Source organism: Erpetoichthys calabaricus, chromosome 6 (assembly GCF_900747795.2).
Source record: "Erpetoichthys calabaricus chromosome 6, fErpCal1.3, whole genome shotgun sequence".
Lineage (NCBI taxonomy): Eukaryota > Metazoa > Chordata > Cladistia > Polypteriformes > Polypteridae > Erpetoichthys > Erpetoichthys calabaricus.
Genome location: NC_041399.2, coordinates 177,266,849 through 177,289,394, shown reverse-complemented (window position 1 = coordinate 177,289,394; position 22,546 = coordinate 177,266,849). Strand labels below are relative to the sequence as shown.

At 38.2% G+C, this 22,546-nt stretch overlaps 1 protein-coding gene and 1 non-coding gene across 4 annotated transcripts in view; both read right to left on the bottom strand.

The window, feature by feature from the left end:
- esyt2b (extended synaptotagmin-like protein 2b) overlaps nt 1–22,546 on the bottom strand; it is a 256,271-nt gene that overhangs the window by 90,154 nt on the left and 143,571 nt on the right. For all 3 annotated transcript variants that reach the window (XM_051929061.1, XM_028804139.2, XM_028804140.2), the window contains exon 7: nt 18,377–18,432. In XM_051929061.1, the coding sequence (XP_051785021.1) occupies nt 18,377–18,432 (56 nt within the window). The remainder of the gene's footprint in view (nt 1–18,376; nt 18,433–22,546) is intronic.
- LOC114654010 (U6atac minor spliceosomal RNA) lies at nt 14,300–14,423 on the bottom strand. Its single transcript, XR_003716656.1, has one exon. It is a non-coding gene; the product is annotated as a U6atac minor spliceosomal RNA (small nuclear RNA).

Sequence of the window (22,546 nt, the reverse complement as noted above, 5' to 3'; positions counted from 1 at the left end):
GCTTGTTACTTCTTCCATTTATTTCTAGAAAAGTTAAATTGCTTGCATTTTTTACTTTGAGTTACAGCCATCAGGTATGCTTCCTCGTCACATTTCGAACAACCTAAGAAGTGAGCTGGTGTGACTGAGGCTCATGAATGGTGCTGGCACCACTTCCACAGGCAGCTTCAAGAACAAACTGCTGCAGACATTTTGATGTTTGGTCGTAAGGAGCAGCATTTGGGTGAGTAAAAAAGGAAAATTACGCAAGTTGAAGTAACTTCTCTCAGCATAAACTTGAAAAAGTAAACTAATCCGTAGTTGTAGTCACACGAAATGCTTCTCTGTTTTTGAACGGTCAAGTCTGACAGTGAACCAGTGCAACTCCATGGATGTTTTTGAAATTTCAAAAAGGCATACAGTGTACTCTATTCAAGATTTCTCAGTGAGAATTTAACTTTCAAAATAATATTCTCTTAATGAAAATGTCTGTGAAATTTCAACAATATCAGACCACCCAAAATTGAGTTGCTTTATGCAGAAAGAAAGACATGACAGCAGTAGCTGTTTTTTATATTACATGTGAATGCCCCTAAAAAGCAGCATTCGTGAGGACCTTTGACATTAAACTAACAAAAGAACTCATCAGGATTTTTGTTTCCAAGATTTACTGTAAAATAAATTTGATAGGTTAAAGAGTACCAATAAAAATGAAGACCATGCGAGCTGCTTTTTTCAACCTGTCTATATTGCACCAGATCTTGACCTATAGAATCACACAGTGCACTTTTCATGGAAGTGTTTACTTCAATGAGCAGAGTGAAGAAAAAAAAAAAAAAGGCCACTGAGACCTTCACCCGCCCATGCAGTGACAGCTGATAAAGCTTTGCTGGATGAGCAGCAAGATAAGATCAAAAGTGGACCGGTGGGTGCACGTCACATGCTTACTTTGTACTGCTATTTAATGAGTTCTGGGCTTAGTTACTTCATATAATACTTTAACAAGAAAGATATTATATAAAGTCAACTTATAGGTATGTGTACATTACTCCATCAAGTAGCATTTAATTCCTCTAAATCATCTACCAATCATTTCCCAGCAGGTACTGCAGAGGCCCTAGAGGACCTCATTTTGATTTATTTTACTTGTGGGGTGGACTGCAGAGCACGTCAGCATTTTCTTGGCAATCACTGCAATGAGGGCAGTGGAAGGGAACATCTTTCTTATCCTAGTTAAAATGATTTAATAGCAGGTTTATAAATGTAATGTTCCTCCTTGTTTTATTCCTTAGGGAATAAAAAAAGTGTGCTGATTTTTCATTGTATCTTGTCCAATGTGTTTTTTTGTGCATGTTCTGGTAATTAATGCATCAGTTTGTACCAATGAAATGTAAAAATACCAGTTTATTGAGTTCTTCTCTAGGTACAGAGGCATTACCATCACATTCCAAAGACGTGCAGGTCAAGCTAACTGATGACTCTAAATTTTCTGTACATTCAGGGATTATTTCTACTTAATGTTGCCAGGTTGAGCTCCAGGGATCTTAAAAGTGGATAAAGTACGTTTTAATAAATAGACACAGTAAATGAAAACAGATTGCATTAATTTATTTTAAACTAAAAGATTCATTTTGAAAATGTGAGCTGCTTGCCATGTTGTTTCATTACACTTTTCTAAATACATACTAAGCATGGATGACCCTTAAAATTAATGATTTCATTTTAAAAGAGCAGAATACTACTAAGAGTGACACAGTGACGCAAAAGTCAGCACTTCCTCACAACTCCAGAATTGAGGGTTCAAATCCTGGCCAAGTCAATGCCAGTGAGGCGCTTGCATATTCTTTAATCCTTTCAAGTGGATTTTCTCCAGGTTGTCCGATGTATTCCTACATTTTAAAGATGCACTGGTTAGTTTGGCTGATGAGTCTAAATCAGCTTTGAGTGAGTGAATACATTAACAGAGTGTGACCTGCAGTAAACTGGCTCCCTGTCCACTGGTGGTTTCTGGTTTGTACCTGATGTCTTTTGTGTTTTTACATGCTGCTTGAGGGACTCTGGTGTAATCCATTTAGTTATGGATTTGTTTGTGGTGAAAGTGGACATAGAGGACTTTGCTTTTGTAGGTCAGCCTTAAACAGCAGTCCCCCATAAGAACAGCCTACTTCTGAAGATCAGGTAGTGTTGCTGGTCATCACTATACAGAAGGGGTGTCCTACTTAGTTCTTAGAGGACCACGATGGATGCAGATTTAATTATTTAATCTTTTAAATAAGAGCCAATTAAACTAATTTTATGTTTTGTTAGTGCTTTCATTCTGTTATTTCTACTATTCAAGATCTTCTTTATCTAGGAATATCATTCAAATTTTTTGAATACTGCAAAAGATCAAAATATAGCAGTCTTTCACATTTTTCTTAAAAGATATTTTATTGAAACTGACATAATGAACACTCACAGATGGAAACTGGATCAAGGCAGCATGTTAGCTTTTGGCTTTCATGTAAATTGCAATTCTTTAACTGACAGCTAGTTAAGAAAAAAGGATCTGTGTGAACTTCCAAGAAGCAACTGGAGTTCTGAATCGTAAGCAGTGACTGAACTAACAATAAGGTATGGCATGGAAACAAACAGCAAACCATGAGAATGCTCAAAACCCGAGTTCTCTGGCTGAAAGGTGGCACTAACCCAGGGTTGATAAGGTTGGCACCATGATGGGGTTTTTTGAGAGCTTGCAGGAGTCTTAGAGGAACACAGGCTGGAAGGGAACAGCACTAGCCCATAACATCACAATGACTGATTTTCTTTGTCAGGTAGGGTGAAGGGGCACAGAACATCACCAAGTGGCAGTGGTCCAGACTGACACCTGGAAGTGAATTGGACCCAAAAGCTGACCTGAACTGGCAGTTGAATTTTCCACTTGAAATGACCCCAACTTTGCTCTAACCAGATTATTGTCTTGTGGCCTGTATTTGCAGGACAGTGATCATGGCTGAGCTCACCATCCCAAGGGAGGATGGAATGGAGGTAGCACTAATGAGGAATAGGGGGAGGTATAAGGAGTTATCGGACATGCATGGACGTAGGATGGAAGACAATAACCTACCCTGTAGAAGTTGGCTGCAGAGGAATGTTAACCAAACTACTTCTGAAGGCTGAAGGAATTGCTAGTTCCAGGCATAAGGAAGCACTCAAAAATTATGAAAGGCAGCAGAGCAAGGGAGTTTGTGGCTTTCGCTAAGGAGAAACAACATGTCTCACTAACCAGAACTGATGGAGAACTGGTGGAGATGGTTGGCTGTTTTAGATTTTTCAGAGCTGTGCTGGTTTATACTGATAGAGAACTGATAGAGAATTTTGGCTGCTTCAGATTTGTAAAGTGACAGATCTCTGTCATAAACATTGGGACCACATTGAAAATGACACCCTGGTATTGCTAGATAGTTTAATTATTGCAAATCTTTTTTTAGTTCATGTTGAGATATTGTTCTATGCATTGTGTTGAATAAAGTATGCCATAACTGACATTGTATGTATTGTTTATTAATGCAGTGTAAGTGCCAGTCAGGATTATCCACCTACCCACCTGAGAGAAAACGGGGACCCTTGCTGAGAAGGAAGCTAGAATAAAATGACAACAATGGAGTGGCGTCCCATCTGGAGTAGGTATGGGACCCTTACCTGGATGAGAGAAGAAAACAATGGAGCAATTGGAGAGGGCTCCTATTTCAGAATTTGTTTACCCTAATCTGCTAGATGGCAGCATCCCAGAACCATGGTAAACATGTGGACACCTGCAGGGCATGATGGGAGTTGTAGTGCTGTGAGTCAGCCCTGCTGGGTCCCATGGGTGTCACAGGAGATCATGATGCTTGTTTTCGGGGATTCTGCTTGACCTAGAAGTGCTTCCGGCAGGCTATGCCCTGTCACCGGTATTCTCGGGTCTGACATAAAAGGAAGCCTCAAGCTGAGTCAGATGTGAATGGAGAGAGAAGAAAGGAAGGGAGAAGAATTGTGCTCCTAATTGCTTGTGCAACCTTTTAGTGCAACCATTGTGAGGTCTTTTTATTATAAAAATCTCTGTTTTGAACCTGTGACTATTATCAGTGTTGGTTGCGTCCAGGGTTTGGGGCTCAGGGGCACCCCATATTTGTCACAGCTGCATATGTTAACTGCTGGAAATTTACTGTCGCACTCGTCTTTTTTTTATTCTAGTGCTTTATAAAAATGAAACTACACCTCTTGTGAAGTAAACTATATTAAAAAACTAAACAAAATATTACCAAGCAATGTTCAAATGGAATATATACATACCACTCATAGATACAGAATGATTTCAGAATAAGACATAGTAAGTAACCAAACTCAATAATAACTTTAACAGCAGTACTTGCACTCTGTATGACCAAGTGGCACGTTGTCCTAATTTTACGTTAAATTTAGCTTGCAATACTAAGACGTGACTCCAAAGGTTCTTAGTAATACATCTGGCAAGCCACCACACCCACTCTAGAAGTCTGTGTGGGGACACTGCACATGAGGGACTTACTGCCTTAAATTTGGCTCAAAATGCTTATGCATCAGATTACGGTTTAAATGCACCTTCTCCAATATCACAGCAATAATCTGAATAAACTCATGTATATATAGTGTCTGGGAAGGGTGAATTTAAAATGTGATCTAGTCCTTACCGTCACTGGTCTGCAATTTGGAGGACAAGCAGGAGTATTTTACCTGGATTAGCAGGTGATCAGGGAATGGCACTGAGTAAAGGTGCATCTGTTGCTTATCCTGACACCCAATGGCTCACATCCACATAGCACATTTAATGAATCGAAAAGCCATTAAGACAGAGTGGGAGAGATATCATAACGGGGCCAAAAAGCATTGAGAATTAGCGTATTAATATTTGGCTATTTAAATATTTATGTACATTAAATCTGTACAATATGAGAAAACAGTGGTCTCTTGCTGTTCTGACAGAGAGACTAAAATACAAATAATCACACATTTTATGATATAGCACCATTTTTTATGCATTGTTAAAAAAATTCCAACATGTTCAGATTTAATGTCTCAACTAAAACATTGCTGCATTTCATCCGCAGCCCCTTGAGAGTCGTATACTTCAGGAGCCGATGTTTGAAGCCCTAGCAGTATCTCCCTAATGTGTACTTCTGTGCATGTGAAAGAAACACGCTTTTGAAATTTGCTAACTACTTTCCGGTGCGTGCTGTGAGCATTTGACCGCTTGTCAGCAGCGATGAGTGACTGTAGACAGAGACGACTGGTTAGGCATTCTGGACACAAGGCATAGTTTAAAACACTTTCCAGTCACTTTTTTTCAATAAAAGCAATATTGGATGCCTGTGATCTTTGGGCTCTCAGGCGACACTGCATTAAAAACAGGCATGATTTTGTTATGGAAACCACTGCATGGGCACAGGAACACTTCCAGAGATCGTTGTCTGTGAACACAGTTCTCTGTGCCATACACAAATGCAGGTTAAAGCTCTATTGTGCAAAAAAGAAGCCATACATGAACATGATCCAGAAATGCAGTTGTCTTCTATGGGCCAAAGCTCATTTAAAGTGGAATGTGGCAAAGTAGAAAACTGTTCTGAGGTTAGACAAATTGAAATTTGAAATTCTTTTTGGAAAACATGGACACCGCATCCTCCGGATTAAAGAGGAGAGGGACTATCTGGCTTGTTATCAGCGCTCAGTTCAAAAGCCTGCATCTCTGATGGTATGGGGGTGCATTAGTGCCTACAGAAATGGCAGTTTGCCCATCTGGAAAGGCATCATCAATGATGAAAGGTATATACAAGGTTTTAGAGCAACATGTGCTCCCATCCAGATGACGACATTTTCAGGGAAGGCCTTGCATATTTCAACAAGACAATGCTAAACCGCATACTACATCAATTACAACAGCACAGTAGAAGATTCCGAGTGCTGAACTGGCATGCTGGCTGTCCAAACCATTCACCAATTGAAAACATTTGCTACATCAAGAAACTAAATATACAACAAAGAAGGCCCAGGACTGGTGAGCAGTTAGAATCCTGTATCAGACAAGATTGGGACAACGTTCCTCTCCCAAAAGTTCATCAACTGGTCTCCTCAGTTCCCAAATGTTTAAATACTGTTATTAAAAGAAGAGGGGATGCTACCCAGTGTTCAACATGGCCCTGTCCCAACTGTTTTGAGGCGTGTTGCTGCCATCAAATTCAAAATGACCTTATTTTTTTCTTGAAATGGTACATTTCTCAGTTTAAACATTTGATATATGTTCTATTGTGAATTAAATACGGGTTTATGAGATTTGCAAATCATTGCATTCTGTTTTTATTTACAATTTACACAACATCCCAACTTTTTTGGAATTGGGGTTATGAATAATGCACTAGTGAGACCACATCTGGAGTATCATGTGCAATTCTGGTGACCACACTACAAAAAAGACACAGCAGCACTCGAAGCCATGCAGAGGACAACAACCAGGTGTATTCCAGGAGTTAAGGACACATCATATGCTGACAGACTCTTAGAATTAAACCTGCTTAGTCTCAAGTCGGGGAGACTGTGAGTGGACCTAACAATGGTGAATCACGTGCTCGAGGACACCAGTGGACATTAAGGAGAAGTGTATTTATAACTGAAGACAGGAAGCACTTCTTTACTAAAGGAGTTGTGGGAATCTGAAACAAACTATCGAGAAATTGAGTTTAAACAATAGTCAGGGCAAACTTTAAGAAGTATTTGGATGAGATACTGGAACAGTTTAGCTCCTCTTGTTTGCCAAATTTATAGTGTTCTTATATGCCATTAGCAAGACAGAAAAACCTGGAGGAATTAATCAGGTTATTTTATTTTACAGAAATTATAATAAGCAAGACACCAAGATTACTAAATTGTAACAACAACATTTGATTGCTTATTGTTGTCAATTTGTAAAAAGTTATTGAGTTTGCTTTTGCTTGACACTACATGGTATTAAATCCACTAACCGGGTCTTAAGAGAAAGCAGCAATGACATCTTTACATTTCAAGAGCTGCCAGTCATATGAAGAGGTGCTGTAGGTGCATGAGCAGTTTGTTTGAGCTAGTGGGCTGCATTCTCGCACAAACTGGATACAACACCATATAACGGACATGTTTGTAAAACAAGCAGGGCCTGATTACACAACAGGCAAGGTGTGCAGCGGGCATGTAACAGGGATGTTGACGGCCTGCATGTGCTTATTACAGGTGCTATATACAGAATACTGTAACAACCATTTTACAGTATAACCTAACAAAATGCCAAATACTTTAATAAGCATCTATTCTCATAAAGTCAGTGAATCTGCTGCCAACTAGGATATGAAACAGGCAGTGTGCACAAATTACAGCCAACTCTGATAGCTCCACTTTATAAAGTGGACATTCTGTTTTCATAGACAGATTTTGGAGCAGAGACTCACTTGTATGAAGCTGAAACCCTCACCAGTGAATAGCAGCGTTCATAAATGAGGAATACAACTGGTAACTGTCCTTTTTCAGTCAACTAAGTATCTAAAGTAAAGCAAGAGTTTATTTCCAATTTGTAGAAAAACATTCTAATTTCCTTATGACATGAGCAAAGAAAAAGAGACATCTGGGTTACTTTATATTTTTATAGAGAGAAGTCTGCATAGTAATATGCCCCTGTTATTGACATGTGCTTTGTTTGTTTGCCTGATAGTTTCTAGATCAGTAAAGCTTTTATTTCAGCCTTTGTAATTTACTATAACGTTCTCAAAAACACTTAATTCTGGGTCATGAAAGTTGAAGTTTATCTCAGCATCGTGAGTAAGGCAGGAACCAAACATACATGGGATGGCAATACTTCACAGGGGGCCTGCTCAAAGTGCACACACCAACACAGTGCCGATTTAGAGCGGACAAGCAAGACAACCTGTATGTCTGTAGGGATGTGGGAGGACAGCCATACCACCACAGACAGAAGAACATGCAGACTCCACACAGAAAACAACCACATGTGGGATTCAGTCCCGGCACACTGGATCTGTGAAGCAATACCATTTACTGTGTCAACATTCAGCCGTTATGGCCACACCCACAATACCATGCTTTCATTTAAAAGAGGCATTTTTAAATGAAATCTATCTCAGTTCATACAAGTGCTTCCGCATTGTTTACAAATGCATCTCCATCAACATTAAAACAACCAAAAACGTATATGAAATAGACAATTGCTTAAACTGGGCATGCATGCATTAGCAGAAATATCCTTGAAAGTGTGGTAATGCCACTGGCCACAGAATTTATCACAAAACTTTGGTGACCAGTACATTATTTGCCTTTTGCAAATGGATGTAGCATTCAAGCTATAAAAAACGTAATTTAGGTGCATGGAAACACAATGGAAACAACTCTCTATGCCCTCTATGTTGGAATATGGTTTTCATCCATGAAGGGTGATCAGATAGGGAAGGAAGCATTGTAATGAGCAGGATCCAATCAGGGAAGGGCCATATAATAAGCATAAACCAATCAGTGCGAATACAGTCTCTGTTTTCAAAAATCTTTGTTTTTGCCTTTCCACATTACAACGCTGAGGCTGCATTTTCAGAAGTATATGGCTCTGGAGAACGTTTCCAAATGTCTCAGTTTTCAGGGACTGAAAATGCTAGGGTAATGTGAAAGGCAAAGATGGAGACTAATATCTGCACTTTTAAATGGAAATGCAGTAGTGTGGATGGGACCTAACACATCCAGGAATAAATAAAGCTATTCTGGGGGCCCCCGACACTGTATGATGATCTGTCCGCTCGAGTATGGGATGTTCTTAACATATAATGCAGGCCAGAAATGTATTACTTTAGTCCAGCAAACCCTGACTGAGCTACTAGTTATCTTGTTCATATTCTAATTACGTTTGTGAATTTTTTGTTCAAAAACAAAAGCCTGACAATCTTTATGAACTGTTACTGATGTTCTTCTATTCGGTTTCTTTTCTTAGTATCCTGCTGTGAAACCTGATGCAACTGCTCCTTTGCCAAGTACTGGTCTAGCTCATGAGATGTCAGGGTGAGCAGAACCTTGAGGTTTAATAGTAACTGATACAATTGCATATTTATTTTCTTCAGTTTATACACTCAAGGATTTTAGAACAAGCTTATAATATTGTACAATGCTTATAAAGGGAGGAGAGCCAATAGGCCTGGGTCAGCAAAACTGTGACTTTCCTGTTTTACATGGCCACAGAGCCATGTCACCCTTCCCAGTCACCACTCAAGTGAAGCAGGTGAGCTTTTTCAAACCTGGATTAGTTGTTTAAGAGTTAGGAGTAGTTCTCACTAATGGCATTTTCTGACAGACCAATCCAACAGAAGGCATGCTTGTGTGATTACATGTGTTCTATGTGGTAGAACAAGAAACCATAGGTTACATGATAGGTGGCATGTTGAATCTTGTCAAAAAGAAAGCTGCAGTTTTTTGTATTTTTGTGAACTTTACTCAGATGTATTTGTTTAAAGCCAAGAATTCTGAGAAGCTTTTCCTGGCACACCAAATTATAGTTTCTAAAAAAGGTGCACATTCTTGCCCATTGTTGAGAAGTTCCGCCTAAGGGAGGCACTGTCATGTGATGGTGGGTATAGAATAAGAACTTTTATAGATTGGTGGTCCACTGCCCAACTATAAATAACTAATAAACTATAAAAAAATACATAACTGGCACAACAGAGAGAACTGGCACTCAACTCTGCATGAAGGTAAATCCAGCTGGAGTCAAAATCACTATCTGATATCATTGCACTGATGGCTTCTAACTTTCAAATGCTGAATGCTAAGAAACCAAAACTGGTTTGATTATTCAGGCATTACAAAATAATCTCAAAAATTGTGCTACTGACTTAGAAAACCGTAAATTCAAATACCCCAGAATACCTGCTGTCTCTGCTTACCCAGAATAACCCTGTGAGCCACCTGACATTTCCTGAGGCTGGCCCTTTTGTGAGGCTTTCTGTTGCAACTTGCCGAATGTTCATTTATCTATGTGGCTGCTGCTTTTTTGAAAGACTCTCCTTACTACTCCCTTGGTTAGAAAGTTGAAGTTTTAACTAAAAAGATCCACCTTTTCTAGCCCTGTAATTCTTATATTGATTTCTTGGAACAGAACTTGATGTTGTCTCTGCTCAGCAGCTTATCGGTTTCCTTTGTCTGTTCCTTCATTGTTTTAAGGGCATTTGCAGGCATTCCCAATGTTTTTGAGTTTCTATGTATTTTCTTTATTTGAATTACTACTATGCGTTTTTTTTTTCTATTCTATCGTACTTTTGTGGGGTCTATAAAGGACCATGTGGCAGTCTTCTTGGTGAAAAGTGATATAGTATACGCATTTTTTTATTTTGAAATGATTTGATATACTGTATTAATCCCCTTGAGGAAATTGTCTTTTCTCATGACAATACTGTATAAGTGCTGGGTCAAAATATGGGTTGTTGATGATTTTGTATCATATTTGAACCATTTTAAGTTAGGTATTCAGGACTGGTGTTGTAAAAGTTCAAGTACCTTTAAAACTGACACAGGCTAATTCTGCTCATTACTACTGGATTTTCTCCAAACCTGAGCTTCATTTACTTTACAGCCTAATCAGCAGAATGCATGAAGTGTATTGTGAAAATAGTACAGTATATGATCATGTGTGTGTATAATATGTATATTTAAGCAAGCAAGCACAAATAACCTAGGAGACTATATTTCCACCAGTGTCTGCTGCTCGGCATGCTGTCCTTTGCATTCATTTGGCAACTGTCTGAGAATGGATATCTGCATCCATAAAAGGTCTGTACTATTATAACATTTATCTCGGTCGTAAAATATTTTACTTTTAAATTTAAACTATAAATGATATATTTATATAATCAGGTTTATTCAAAATAAAACTGTAGCAGAGATTTCAAGTACTGCAAATTGTTGGTAAGCAGTGGTTAAAAGCTTGGTTTTATAACCATCTAGTGATGTACTGGAATCCAGATCTTGCTTTTACATAGGAAGGTAGCAGCCATGTGTTGTTCAGCGTTATGCGATTGACAAACATCATTAAATAATTATTATTATTATTTATAACTAAAGGTTACATGACATGAGCCTGTTTATTATTTTGATTTGGTGCTGATGGTTTTGTCCTTTGGTATTTTGGCCTCCAATCTGTCCAGTTCATTCTGTTTTTTGCTCTAAAGTACCTCCATCTCAATCATTTATAATAACCTTTAAAGATTCTTACCTTTAAGGGACAGAATTTTTTTTTATACATGCAGTTCAGATGATGGATTTCTTTTGTTCTGTACAATACTAACAAATGTACTGGACTGAACACAAAATGTCAACATTATCTAACAGCATTCAAAGTAACAAGAAAATTTTGATCCACAATGAAGTACCACATTTAGGCAAACATCAGAAGGCTGGAAAAATGGATTCCCTCATAAAAAAACTCATAAAAGAGCATAAAATACAAACTAAATAAATAAAAATTTTGTCTATGTCTACTATGTGGGTAAGTACATGTTAACGCAATCAATGCACAAGTAATGCATTTTTGCATTACTCACTCACTCACTCACTCTGGTGCATATCAATTTCCAAAAAAAAAGCCTCAGAATTGTCAATGGTGACCCAATTAATACCAAAATGTGACCAGCACATTCTTTAATGGCTGATTAATCTGGCTGGCAAATCACATAGTAAGCAGTCAGGTGTTTGTTGTTATTTAAAAATATTGGAATATTTTCTTTTGCAAAGTTTTATCAAGATTTCCCATCTTTGAATAAAAAAACCTACCCATTCCCAAACAAATCTTTTCAGAGGACACTGCCCATGGTTATGTCTTGTACATTGCTTTGTCACAGGAAGACAGAAAGATTAGCCAGATTTGTGAGATTTATACTGGACACTTACAGTGGAAACCAGGAAAAAGCCATTAATGGATAAGTGGGAATTATTCACGAAACCACTTTATTAGGCAAGCGTTAACCTTGGCTACCAAAAAAGATCTACTGCAGGTGTTCAAAACTCCATGAACCATTTGTTCAACTTCAGTTATGCACGAATTTAAAGAAACAGACACAATGACGGTCATATCAATATGCTTTACAGTGGTTTATAAGATACAAAGTCATGGAATTCTATTGTAAATTTCATGTAATAATTAGTGTTAAATGGTAAAATTTGACAATTTGTTTCTGCAAATAGCTGTATTCGCCAGTCACCTTGTTCGCAGAATATTTTCCTGGAAATTCACAGTGCAGCCATCTTAGATATTTTTTTTCCCCAGCACCCAACAATGCTTGGCAAGGCCAGTGTGACATCACAGGGCTGCAGCAGTCATGCACTGAAGTTTCACGAATATATACTGTAAGTGTACTCTACCTCTGATTTTAGGTTGCTGTCTGATCCTGCTTCATGGATGCATAATATTACTATCCAATCAGTCCCCAAACAGATTTGCACCAAAACCACATGCGCAGAAAAAAAAAAAGGTAGTATTTTCATTTGAGGAGTAAATTAGCTGATCATACTGAGAATATTAGGAGTTTTGCTGTCAAATATATAATACTTATATTATTGTACTGTATGGCTATTTTTTTATACCAGTTGAATGCATGTGCAATTAGCCACGAGGTGCAGTGATGAGTCAAAAAAAAAAGTGTAAAGAAGTAAGAAAATACATGAGACCCTATGAAATCATAATAATGAAAGATTTATTACTATTTACAAGAGGTTTCTGTCTTCTTGATGGAAGAAAACAGATCGAATGGAAACAAAAAAGATGTTCCAATGGAGCAAACCTATCCCATGCTGTTGCTTCTTGGCATGGCCAATTGGTGCCCAGAAGATTGGAACTCTGTGAGTACAATATATATATATATATATATATATATATATATATATATATATATATATATATATATATATATATTATATATATTTACTAATTGCTTGTTTGAGGCAAAAACTGGATTCTATCAAAAGAATGACACTTGACTCTTTGCTTCCTACTCTTACTTATAATACAAACTGTACAGGCTTCAAGTGACATCTGCAGCAGATGAAGTCATAAAGTGTCCAAAGAAGACTGAAAATGAAGGCAGTGAACATACTGTAGCTTGTGACCTGCAGTCAGGCTTACGTAGTATTAGGATAGTGAAGCCAAATACTTATTTTAAAACATGAACTCAAACATGTATAGAAATACCCATAAACTATACTTTTCATCTGCAAGCCAAACTACTGGCGTATTAAAGCAAAAAAAGAAACTTTGACTTCACTTGACCGGTACTGATGAAGGACATTGTAGGTTATGAAAGATTCTTCCTGAAACAGAACCAAAAGTAGAAAATAAAACTTCCAAAGAACAATAGGTTTCCACTGCCAGCTGTGCTGTTTTTGGAAGCTATTAAAACAACTCAAGGTCGACTGGCAGCTGGACAGATTGAGTGTCTTTTTTAGAACACTACGCCTGTGCTTATATGAGGTTTTTTCTCTCATAGTCCAAAGATATGCTGATGGGCTAATGTCAAATTTTTAATATTTTGAAAAAGAACACACAACAGCATTACTTTGTGTTACGAAAGAGAAAGAAATGAAGAACAAACGCATTAACAGCCCTTTCCCTCAACCCATCCCAACCCAACTCTGAGTTAACAACAAAATGCAAAAACATAACATGAGCAACATTGCACTGGGCAGAGGACTAGGAAAAGAATGACTCAAAATGGAATAAAAGAGGCAAAGAGAAACACTAAAAGAAAGATGTAATGGAACTTATGTGCTAATGACCAGCAGCCACCTGGCCATTAGCAAGTTCAGTTACATTTACATTCACTTACTTGGCCGACTCCTTTATCCAAGGTGACTTACAACATTTATGATATAATTGGTTACATTTCTTTTTGGTTTTCCAATTGGAGCACATGCAGGTCAAGTGACTTGGTCAGGGTCACACAGTGTCAGTAGTAGGATTTGAACCTACAACCTCAGGGCTTGCAGTCCAAAGCCTTAACCACTACACCACACTACCTACAAGGTCACACCAGCCTCCAGGTCACCTATTCCAGGTGAGTTATCAGCTCACAAACTCGGCATTATAAACAAGACTGTCATATAAGTACCGTGAGGTACCTGGTTGGATTAGGCTATGTGGGAATTTTGGCACTGGATGCTCTACTGAGTCGCAGCACAGACAGTTCCAGCAGGAGGATGTCAGAAAATGTAGTCCTCCAATGAGTAGAAGAGACATCCTCCAGGGAGGCCAACAGATTTTAACTGGCCAGGGATGTCACAAAGCAGGTGGAAATGTCTTATCCTTAATTGTGTTGTAAGATCACTTAGACCCCTTCTGTCCTTATCAGGCAAATTGCTAACCATATTCTCCTTCCATACAACACCTCATGGGTTAATCGTTGACTACAAATTTGCTCAAAGTGAATGAGAGAGTGTGGCTGTATGTGAGAGTGTGTCCTCTAATGGATTGGTATCCTATCACAGACTTGTTCACCCTTAAGCCCTTTACCACCACAATAAGATTCATGTCACCTTATACTGATAAAAAGAAGGTACTTAAAATTGATGATTTACCTGATGGACAAACCAAAATGTCTTGGAATGTCCAGGACTGTTAGTTGGGCCTCTGCTTTTTTTGTTCTCATTAGGGTAGTAAAATTTGCGATTATTATCTTAATCTCTCCCGTTCTGCTTAATTGCATCACCTGACCTCAACTGTTCTTAAACACTCCATCTTAGACAGAAAAATACACAACTCTCACTTCCTTCAAACCACTAGCAAGAGTGAATATAAAAGCTATCTATAATCATGTCCATTTATCTGTCCTTGGATGATCTGAACTTACTATTGCAGCACAGGATCATGGAAAGCTGGAGCTGAATAAAGCAGGAACCAAGTCTAGATGGGATGCATTCACAAGATATATACATCTTCATCCATTCACACCAGGCCACATCGGAATAAATATTTAGCCTAAAAACATGTCTATGGACTGTTAGAAGAAACGTGAAGAACATATAAACCAATCCAGTCAAACCAAGCTTTACCTGCTGCAAAGGTATAAGATACTCTACAGTAATTTGACAACAATAAAAACAAAATTAGTAGCATAACTATGTCCACTAATACAATTTTCCTGTTTAGTTTACAAGGTAGTTAAGCTAAGCCTGGAAGCAATGGGCACAAACCACACTGTCACCATACATTCTTAAAAGAAAAACATAAAAATGACACTGGATAAAACTAAAGACCAGTTATTTAAGTGCTGCACAGTTTAGTAATGAATTTTACTTTAATTACACTGGGAGGAGAAATCAGACTAGCTGCTTTTCTGTGCTCACAAAAAATCTCTCACCGCCACATCCTCCTTTCCTATAAAGGCTCCCCTAGCAGGGATCTCCATCATTCATTCCCATCTCACTCAAAAGTTCATCTATCCCTGGCACAGTGTGCCCTTTCAAACCCTCTACTCACATTACATTTGTAGGGTCTTTACCTTCCAAAGCTCCAGTTTCCTCCTAGCTGTGCTACCATCTGATGTCCCGTACTAAGGATTACTCCTAGGCTGAATGCCCTTGCAGAGTCTCTACAGTCACTTTATAAGCCCCTCATTTGTTACAGATCAAGAAAAATACTGAGTAGTGACTCCTCTGAAAGGTTCAGGAATTCTTCCCATACTCATAGACTCGCAGTGAAAAAGATTAGAGTTGTACCATTAACCCTGCGCTTTCAACCATATAGCGACCACCTGTGCATGTTTCGAAGTCTTATTGCATTCCTAAAATGTGTTGCAGAGTTCTTTCTGCATATATGCCAGATATTGCAACCACCCCTCTAGTCTAAGATACTCCATCAAAATACACACCACCATACCATCTGAGCACATGCCTGGCTCCAAGTGTAGAAATCTAAGAACTTCCCTTCTGTGTCTCAGCTGTGCGCTTCCTTTTTTTTTTCTTTTTTTTAAGTTAGGGCAATGACACTATTTGAACAACCTTAAATTGTGCAAATGTAAAAGGTAAACCATAGATTTAAAAAACTGAAAAATAATATAATTTTCATTTATGTAAAAAGACCATTTTCTTTGAACATGTAAGGAGATGACAACTTACGGCGTTTCTGTAGCAGTGGAAGTTAAAAAGCCTTGAAAGTTGATGCAAACAATTCCTACAGCTGTCCCAACTTTGTTGATTACTTACAAACCCTCTGTCTGTATAAAAGCAGTGCTGAAACAAACTGTGTTGCTATGGCCTCTGAAGCATTAGTTGGCCAAGCTGCACTGCATATGGCTATAATAACAGGGAGAAAAAGGCAATTAACAAATGCCATGATACAAAACTGACATTGCAGCACTTGAGGCTGTGCAAGGGAGAGCAATCTGGTCCTCCCCAGGACTTAAGGACATGTCATACTCTGAAAGGCTCAGGGAATTAAATCTATTTAGTCTCATGCAGAGACGACTGTGTGGGGACCTAATCCAGGTTTTCAAAATTTTTAAAGGCATTGATGAAGTGTATCTAGGAGAATTCTTTTAACTTAACAGTGAATTATGTACTGAAGAACACCAGTAGAAGTTAAGGGGAAGTGCATTCCTTTACGCAAAGTGTTGCGGGAATCAGGAACAAACTACCGAGGCATGTAGTTGAAGCAGAAACCTTGACAACCCTCAAGAAGCATCTGCATGAAATGATGGGGCAGCTTGGCAATTATCTAAACAAACAAGCCTGATGGACTGAATGGTCTCTTCTTGTTTGTCAGACTTCTTATGTTCAAAGGAAGACAGACAGGCCATTATAACCCTTAAAAGTGTAGATTATTCCTTTAGTGAAATTACAATGAAGGCAAGGTGTCAGTGAGTACAGATTCCTATACAATCAAAATAAATTTAGGAACTGGAGGAATCTCTGAAAGGAACAGGTCTGGCAAACCCAACGCCACAACAGACTAAGAGGGCAAGTTTCTGAGAGTCAACAGCTTCAAGCACATCTCAACAGCTGTGCAGTATTCACATTTCTAAATGTTTACTTGTCCTATATGTTAATATCAGACTACATTGACACTAAAAGTGGTTCCTGACCTAGGCAGGCCTCTTTTTCCTATTTTACAATTTTAACAATGTTTTTCTTACTGCCACTTATCATGTCAAACCTGCAAATGAAAATCTTCACTTCATAGTTGACAAATGACACTTGCCTACCAATGTTCCCTCTAAGGAGTAGCATATAGTGAGCAAAAAACATTGTTTATGAGCGACATTTTGTTTAAGCCAAAAATTTATGAGCACCAACTCCAACGGTCGGAGTGAGCAATCGTGCGATAAGTACGAACGACGCCATCGGAATGAGCGATCGTGCGGGAAGTATGAGTGACGCTCTGAATTCGTGTGAGCGATCGCTCACGCGCTCAGCTTAGAGGGAACATTGTTGCCTACTGTGACCATTGTCCTGTGAGGCTCCTATCCCCCAAGCTGTTGACTTTCAGATACTTGTCTTCAGATTCTGTTCTTCTGTGGCTTTGGGTCTTCCAGACCGGTTCCTGTCAGAGTTTCCTCCAGTTTATAAGTTCCACTTGATGGTGTAGGACAATGTACTGACTAACATCTTGGCTTTCTTTGGTATTTCTCTAAAGGAAGGACCTACACTTTTAAGGGTTAAATACCCATCTGGTTTCCTTTGTTTATTGGCCTTTTCTCATCATTATGACAGCAATATACAGTGCAATATGGTCCAATTAATGCTTTAGACGGTGTGGCAACACAGTTTGTTCCAGCACTACTTTTATACAGACAGAGGGTTTATAAGTAATCAGCAAAAGTTGAGACAGCTGTAGGAACTGTGCATCAACTTTAAGGGCTTGATTAACATCCATTGCTGCATAAAAGCTAAACGTTGTTAACCTATTACTTACTCACCGAAATGGACTGTTTTGTATAACACAAAAAAAACCTAAACTGTTTTAACCTCTGACAGTGTATTGCCAACTTTTGTACCATTTCAGGTTATTCACTGGGCTTGGAATGCTTGAAATTTCAATTAAAATTGGGAAAATGGTGTTCTTCTAAAACATTTCACAAGTAGTGTGTGTTTTGATTGTTCATTTTTGTGTTTTTTTAGAGCATTGTTCTCAATTCAAATTGTACTTATTTTTGCTTTTATTGTGTTGAACATGTCATTCCATGTTATTTGGCAGTTACATTTTTAAAATAACAAGGAAACCCAATGGAATTTAATAAGCAGTACTGTTTAATCTGATATAACCCTTGATCATCTCTGGCAAGTGATGCTTGAATCTTGGACAGTAAGAAATCAACATTTTTGTTTTATTGTTATTACTTACTTAAGTCCTGGAATGTCCAAAATATTTGTAAGGCCTGTCCAGTTTATGTCCAGCAACTGCAAAAATAACAAAAAAAAACATGTAATTTTACCTTATTATGGATGATGAGTGAAGACAATAACATATCATATATTTTAATCAAAACTAATACACAAGCAAGAACTTAAAAGTCAAAACCAGAATTTTCTTAATTAAATACTCTTTAGTGAGCATGCAGCATAATAGTGACAAGATAGACAAAATGGTGGCTCTCATTAAAACAACCACACAAAATGGTGCAAACCATAGGAAAACAAAAAGAAAAAATGGCGATACAATGATACCCCCCTGATAGTGATAGACTATATAAAGAAAGAGAACAATAAAATGCATAATGTTTCAAAAATGAGACAAAACTAGTCAGGCCACTGTTCGATCCAATCCTGAAAAGAATTAGTGCTAGAAAATGTCATTTCCTTGCTGGAAGGAAATGCCTGATAAAAAAATGTATAACTGAACAGATTGTTTAATTAAATAGACAGATAAGGGTGGTATTTAATCTACAAGTCAGATCGATTTACATGAAGAAGCAGAACAGACATGCCAAACCTTGATCAGTTTGGGATCACTTTGAAGAATTAGGTGACAAGGTTTGCTGTAATGCTGAAGCTCAAATGCATTACCACATACAAAACAAGCCCATTTGCAAAGCAAGACTGCAGCAACCCACCACATCATACCATAAAATTAACATCACATTATGTGGCATGCATGTACAACTATCACAGAACAAGACATGCTACTAATGTGGTTGATGGAAAAGGCTTTTCTGCAGCTAATAAATTAACAGCTAGAGTTCCACATGTCACCTCAAAGACGTGCCCACCATATGGTTACAGATTTTACAGTGAAGATGCAGGTATTGAAAACCAGGCTTCAGCCAATGCTCTTACAACTTACAACTGACTTTTGCAGTGGGCTAACAACTAAATATTATGCTGATTATATATCACTAAAAAGATGAAGACAGGAAGGATAAATCAGCTTTGCTACTGATAACAAAATTTTCCAGCAAGACTTAAAGCTGATAGCCTTGATAAAAAGCTAACTGGTGCCATTGGAGGCATGGGGGACTTGCAGGCAAAGTGGTTGTATGTGTTCAAGATAAAGCATGAAATGTGGCTCCTAATCCTCCCACCCATAACAGCAGGGCCTCAGAAGCATGCTTCAATCGTCCACTACAATTCACAGTGAAATAAGGCAACTGCAAAATGTACACTCTTAAAAATAATGCTTCTTTAATGACACTTTATGGTTCTCTTCTTCTTCTTCTTTTGGCTGCTCCTGTTAGGGGTTTCCACAGCTGATCATCTTCTTCCATATCTTCCTGTTCTCTGCATCTTGCTCTGTTACACCCATCACCTGCATGTCCTCTCTCACCACATCCATAAACCTTCGCTTAGGCCTTCCTCTTTTTCTCTTACCTGGCAGCTCTATCCTTAGCATCCTTCTCCCAATATACCCAGCATCTCTCCTCTACACATGTCCAAATCAACGCAATCTCACCTCTCTGACTTTGTCTCCCAACCGTCCAACCTGAGCTGACCCTCTAATGTACTCATTTCTAATCCAGTCCATCCTCGACCCACCCAATGCAAATCTTAACATCTTTAACTCTGCCACCTCCAGCTCTGTCTCCTGCTTTCTGGTCAGTGTCACCGTCTCCAACCCATATAACAACCTTCACCAACTCTACTTTACTGTTCTTTACTGGGTTATATGATTCTGCATAGAGCCACTGCTTGACCAAGCACCATTTAATTCTTGGAAGGGTTCTTTGTATATGAAGTTGGTTCCTTGTGTTTTGAAAAACGTACTAATATGTAGGGGAAAAAAAACCTTTCATGCATGGTACGGTGTAGAATACTAACAGGTTTGGAACACCTGAACTTAGCCTGTGTTACTAGACATATTTATGAAGAGCCCTTTTTAAATTATGAGCCACTGGGATTTCACAAATCTGTTGCCATCTATTCATAGTTTTTCACTGTATGAAGCCTGTTACAGATCAAAAGAAATAAATGTCTCTTTCTGGAACCTGCATATGGATGGGTGTTTTGGGAGCCAAAAATAGTTCCCCTATGCCACTGCTCTGAAGAACCACTCTGGCACCTTTATTTTTTAAGAGAGTTGAAAAGCTGTGAAACACTGGAACAAGTGAACATCTTCCCTTGGTTACAGGAAGCAAGATCTTCTTTTAATGGCACTGCAAGATACAATGGAGTAGCTACTGGCAATTATGGATGTCAGTAACTTCTCATACAAGCATGACTACCAAGCTTTTGCATCAATAGACCTCACTGTTTTCAGGGCACAGAACAATTTTCTATTTTACTCTTAGCTGAGGTCCTACTTGATACTCGGGTACTTCCAAAACAACATGGAATGTTTGTAAATGCAGGGTTTAAATATGCTCCAAAACTCTTTCATAGGAACTTTTAATAATATATTTTATTTGCTAACATTAATAAACACAACCAACTTTCTGTCACAGACATCAATTTTACATGTATCAAAGATAAAAAAAATTATTTCAAAGGTTAAACTCAGCAAAGATCACATGATATGAGAAATGACAGCCAAGAAACATTTTACAGCCAAGACATGTGATTAGCAAACTGCTGCAGAACAACCAGATGGGGGAAAAGTGCATGTAGTGCAACATTTTTTTCCAATTTACAGAAAACATTCCAATGTCATGATATGAGTGAAGAAAATGAGAATTCTGGGTTATATTTTAATAAAGACAGAAGCTTGCATAGTAATGTGCCCCTGTTATTGAGATAAGCTGTTTGTTTGCTTGACAATTTCTCTATCTATAAAGATTTTGTTTCAGCCTTTTTAACATTCTCAATTCTGCTTAATTCAATTCTGGATTATGGAAGATGGAGACTATCCCAGCATCACTTTCAGTAACCTTGTTTATCCAGCACAGTGCTGATGGTTTGTCATTTTAACATGAATATATTTACATACAGTAGAAAACTGACTAATGAGCCTCTTTCACTTTGCCAGTCATTTAATACTTCCACTCAGGAAGCGTATCTCTACTTGTTTCACATCGTCTTTAACCAAGACCACCGGACAAGACAGCAAAGAAACACATGACTTTTAAGATTCTATTTGACAATGCTGGAAAATAACTGAAAGAAGTGCACCACCATCTACAGAGAAGCAATGAAATTAAACAAAGCCCATACATTCATTACATGTAGCCTCCAAGCAGAAATAAAAGATAAATAATGTAAGATAATAAGAATTTGAGAATACAGTGGGCTTCTACTGCATGCTTTATTCTTCTACCAGATGCAGTGATGTCACTAGCAGAATGCGTACTGCTCCAGGTGACACCCAAATGACTGTCTATAAACTTTCTGTGCAGTGTTTTGGGCTGACATCACCAAGGGCCCCCCAACACCCTCTCTCGGTGTCAATGAAATGATCACGTTAACAATGGGAATGACCACACTGTATTAAAGGGCCAGGTGTCCATACGCTGCATTGTTTAAAGTATAATCAATTCGCTATTAAGGGGCTCTATTCATCAAGTCACCCAGGGGCCTGTGGGGGGACATAATCCGGTCTTAGTTAAAGCACTGGGTGAGACCAACCCTAGTGATGCTACTGACCATGTATGTTCTTCTCTTTTGAAGGAGCTACACTTAAAAAAAAAAAAAAAGAGGAAAAATAATACAATTTGCAGAACACGATCAATTCTTTCAATGCATGGTGATATAAATAAATTTAAAAAAAGGAAACTATTTATATTACTCTGATTACATTTTCACCTAGACACACTAAAGTGAGGAGATTTGGGCCTTAATAATCTGTTAGATATGGACAGCTAAAGGTTTAGAAGCAATAGTCTGGGTAATTAATTTCTCATTTGTCATATCCTAATATAGTATTTTTATATATCTGCAAACGTGAAGACTCCAGAAAGTGCTATGACGTTAACAAGCTCAACTGGCCACTCTCAACCTTGAGTCATAAGCAAAAAGTCTTTTTGGACAACATCAGCGTCTGTGATCAGTTTATTTCAAAACTTCTGGACACTATATTCTGTATTTTAGGAATAATGGTAGTTAAATGTCATTAACATATCTGTCTGTTTATACAAGTGCATTAAAT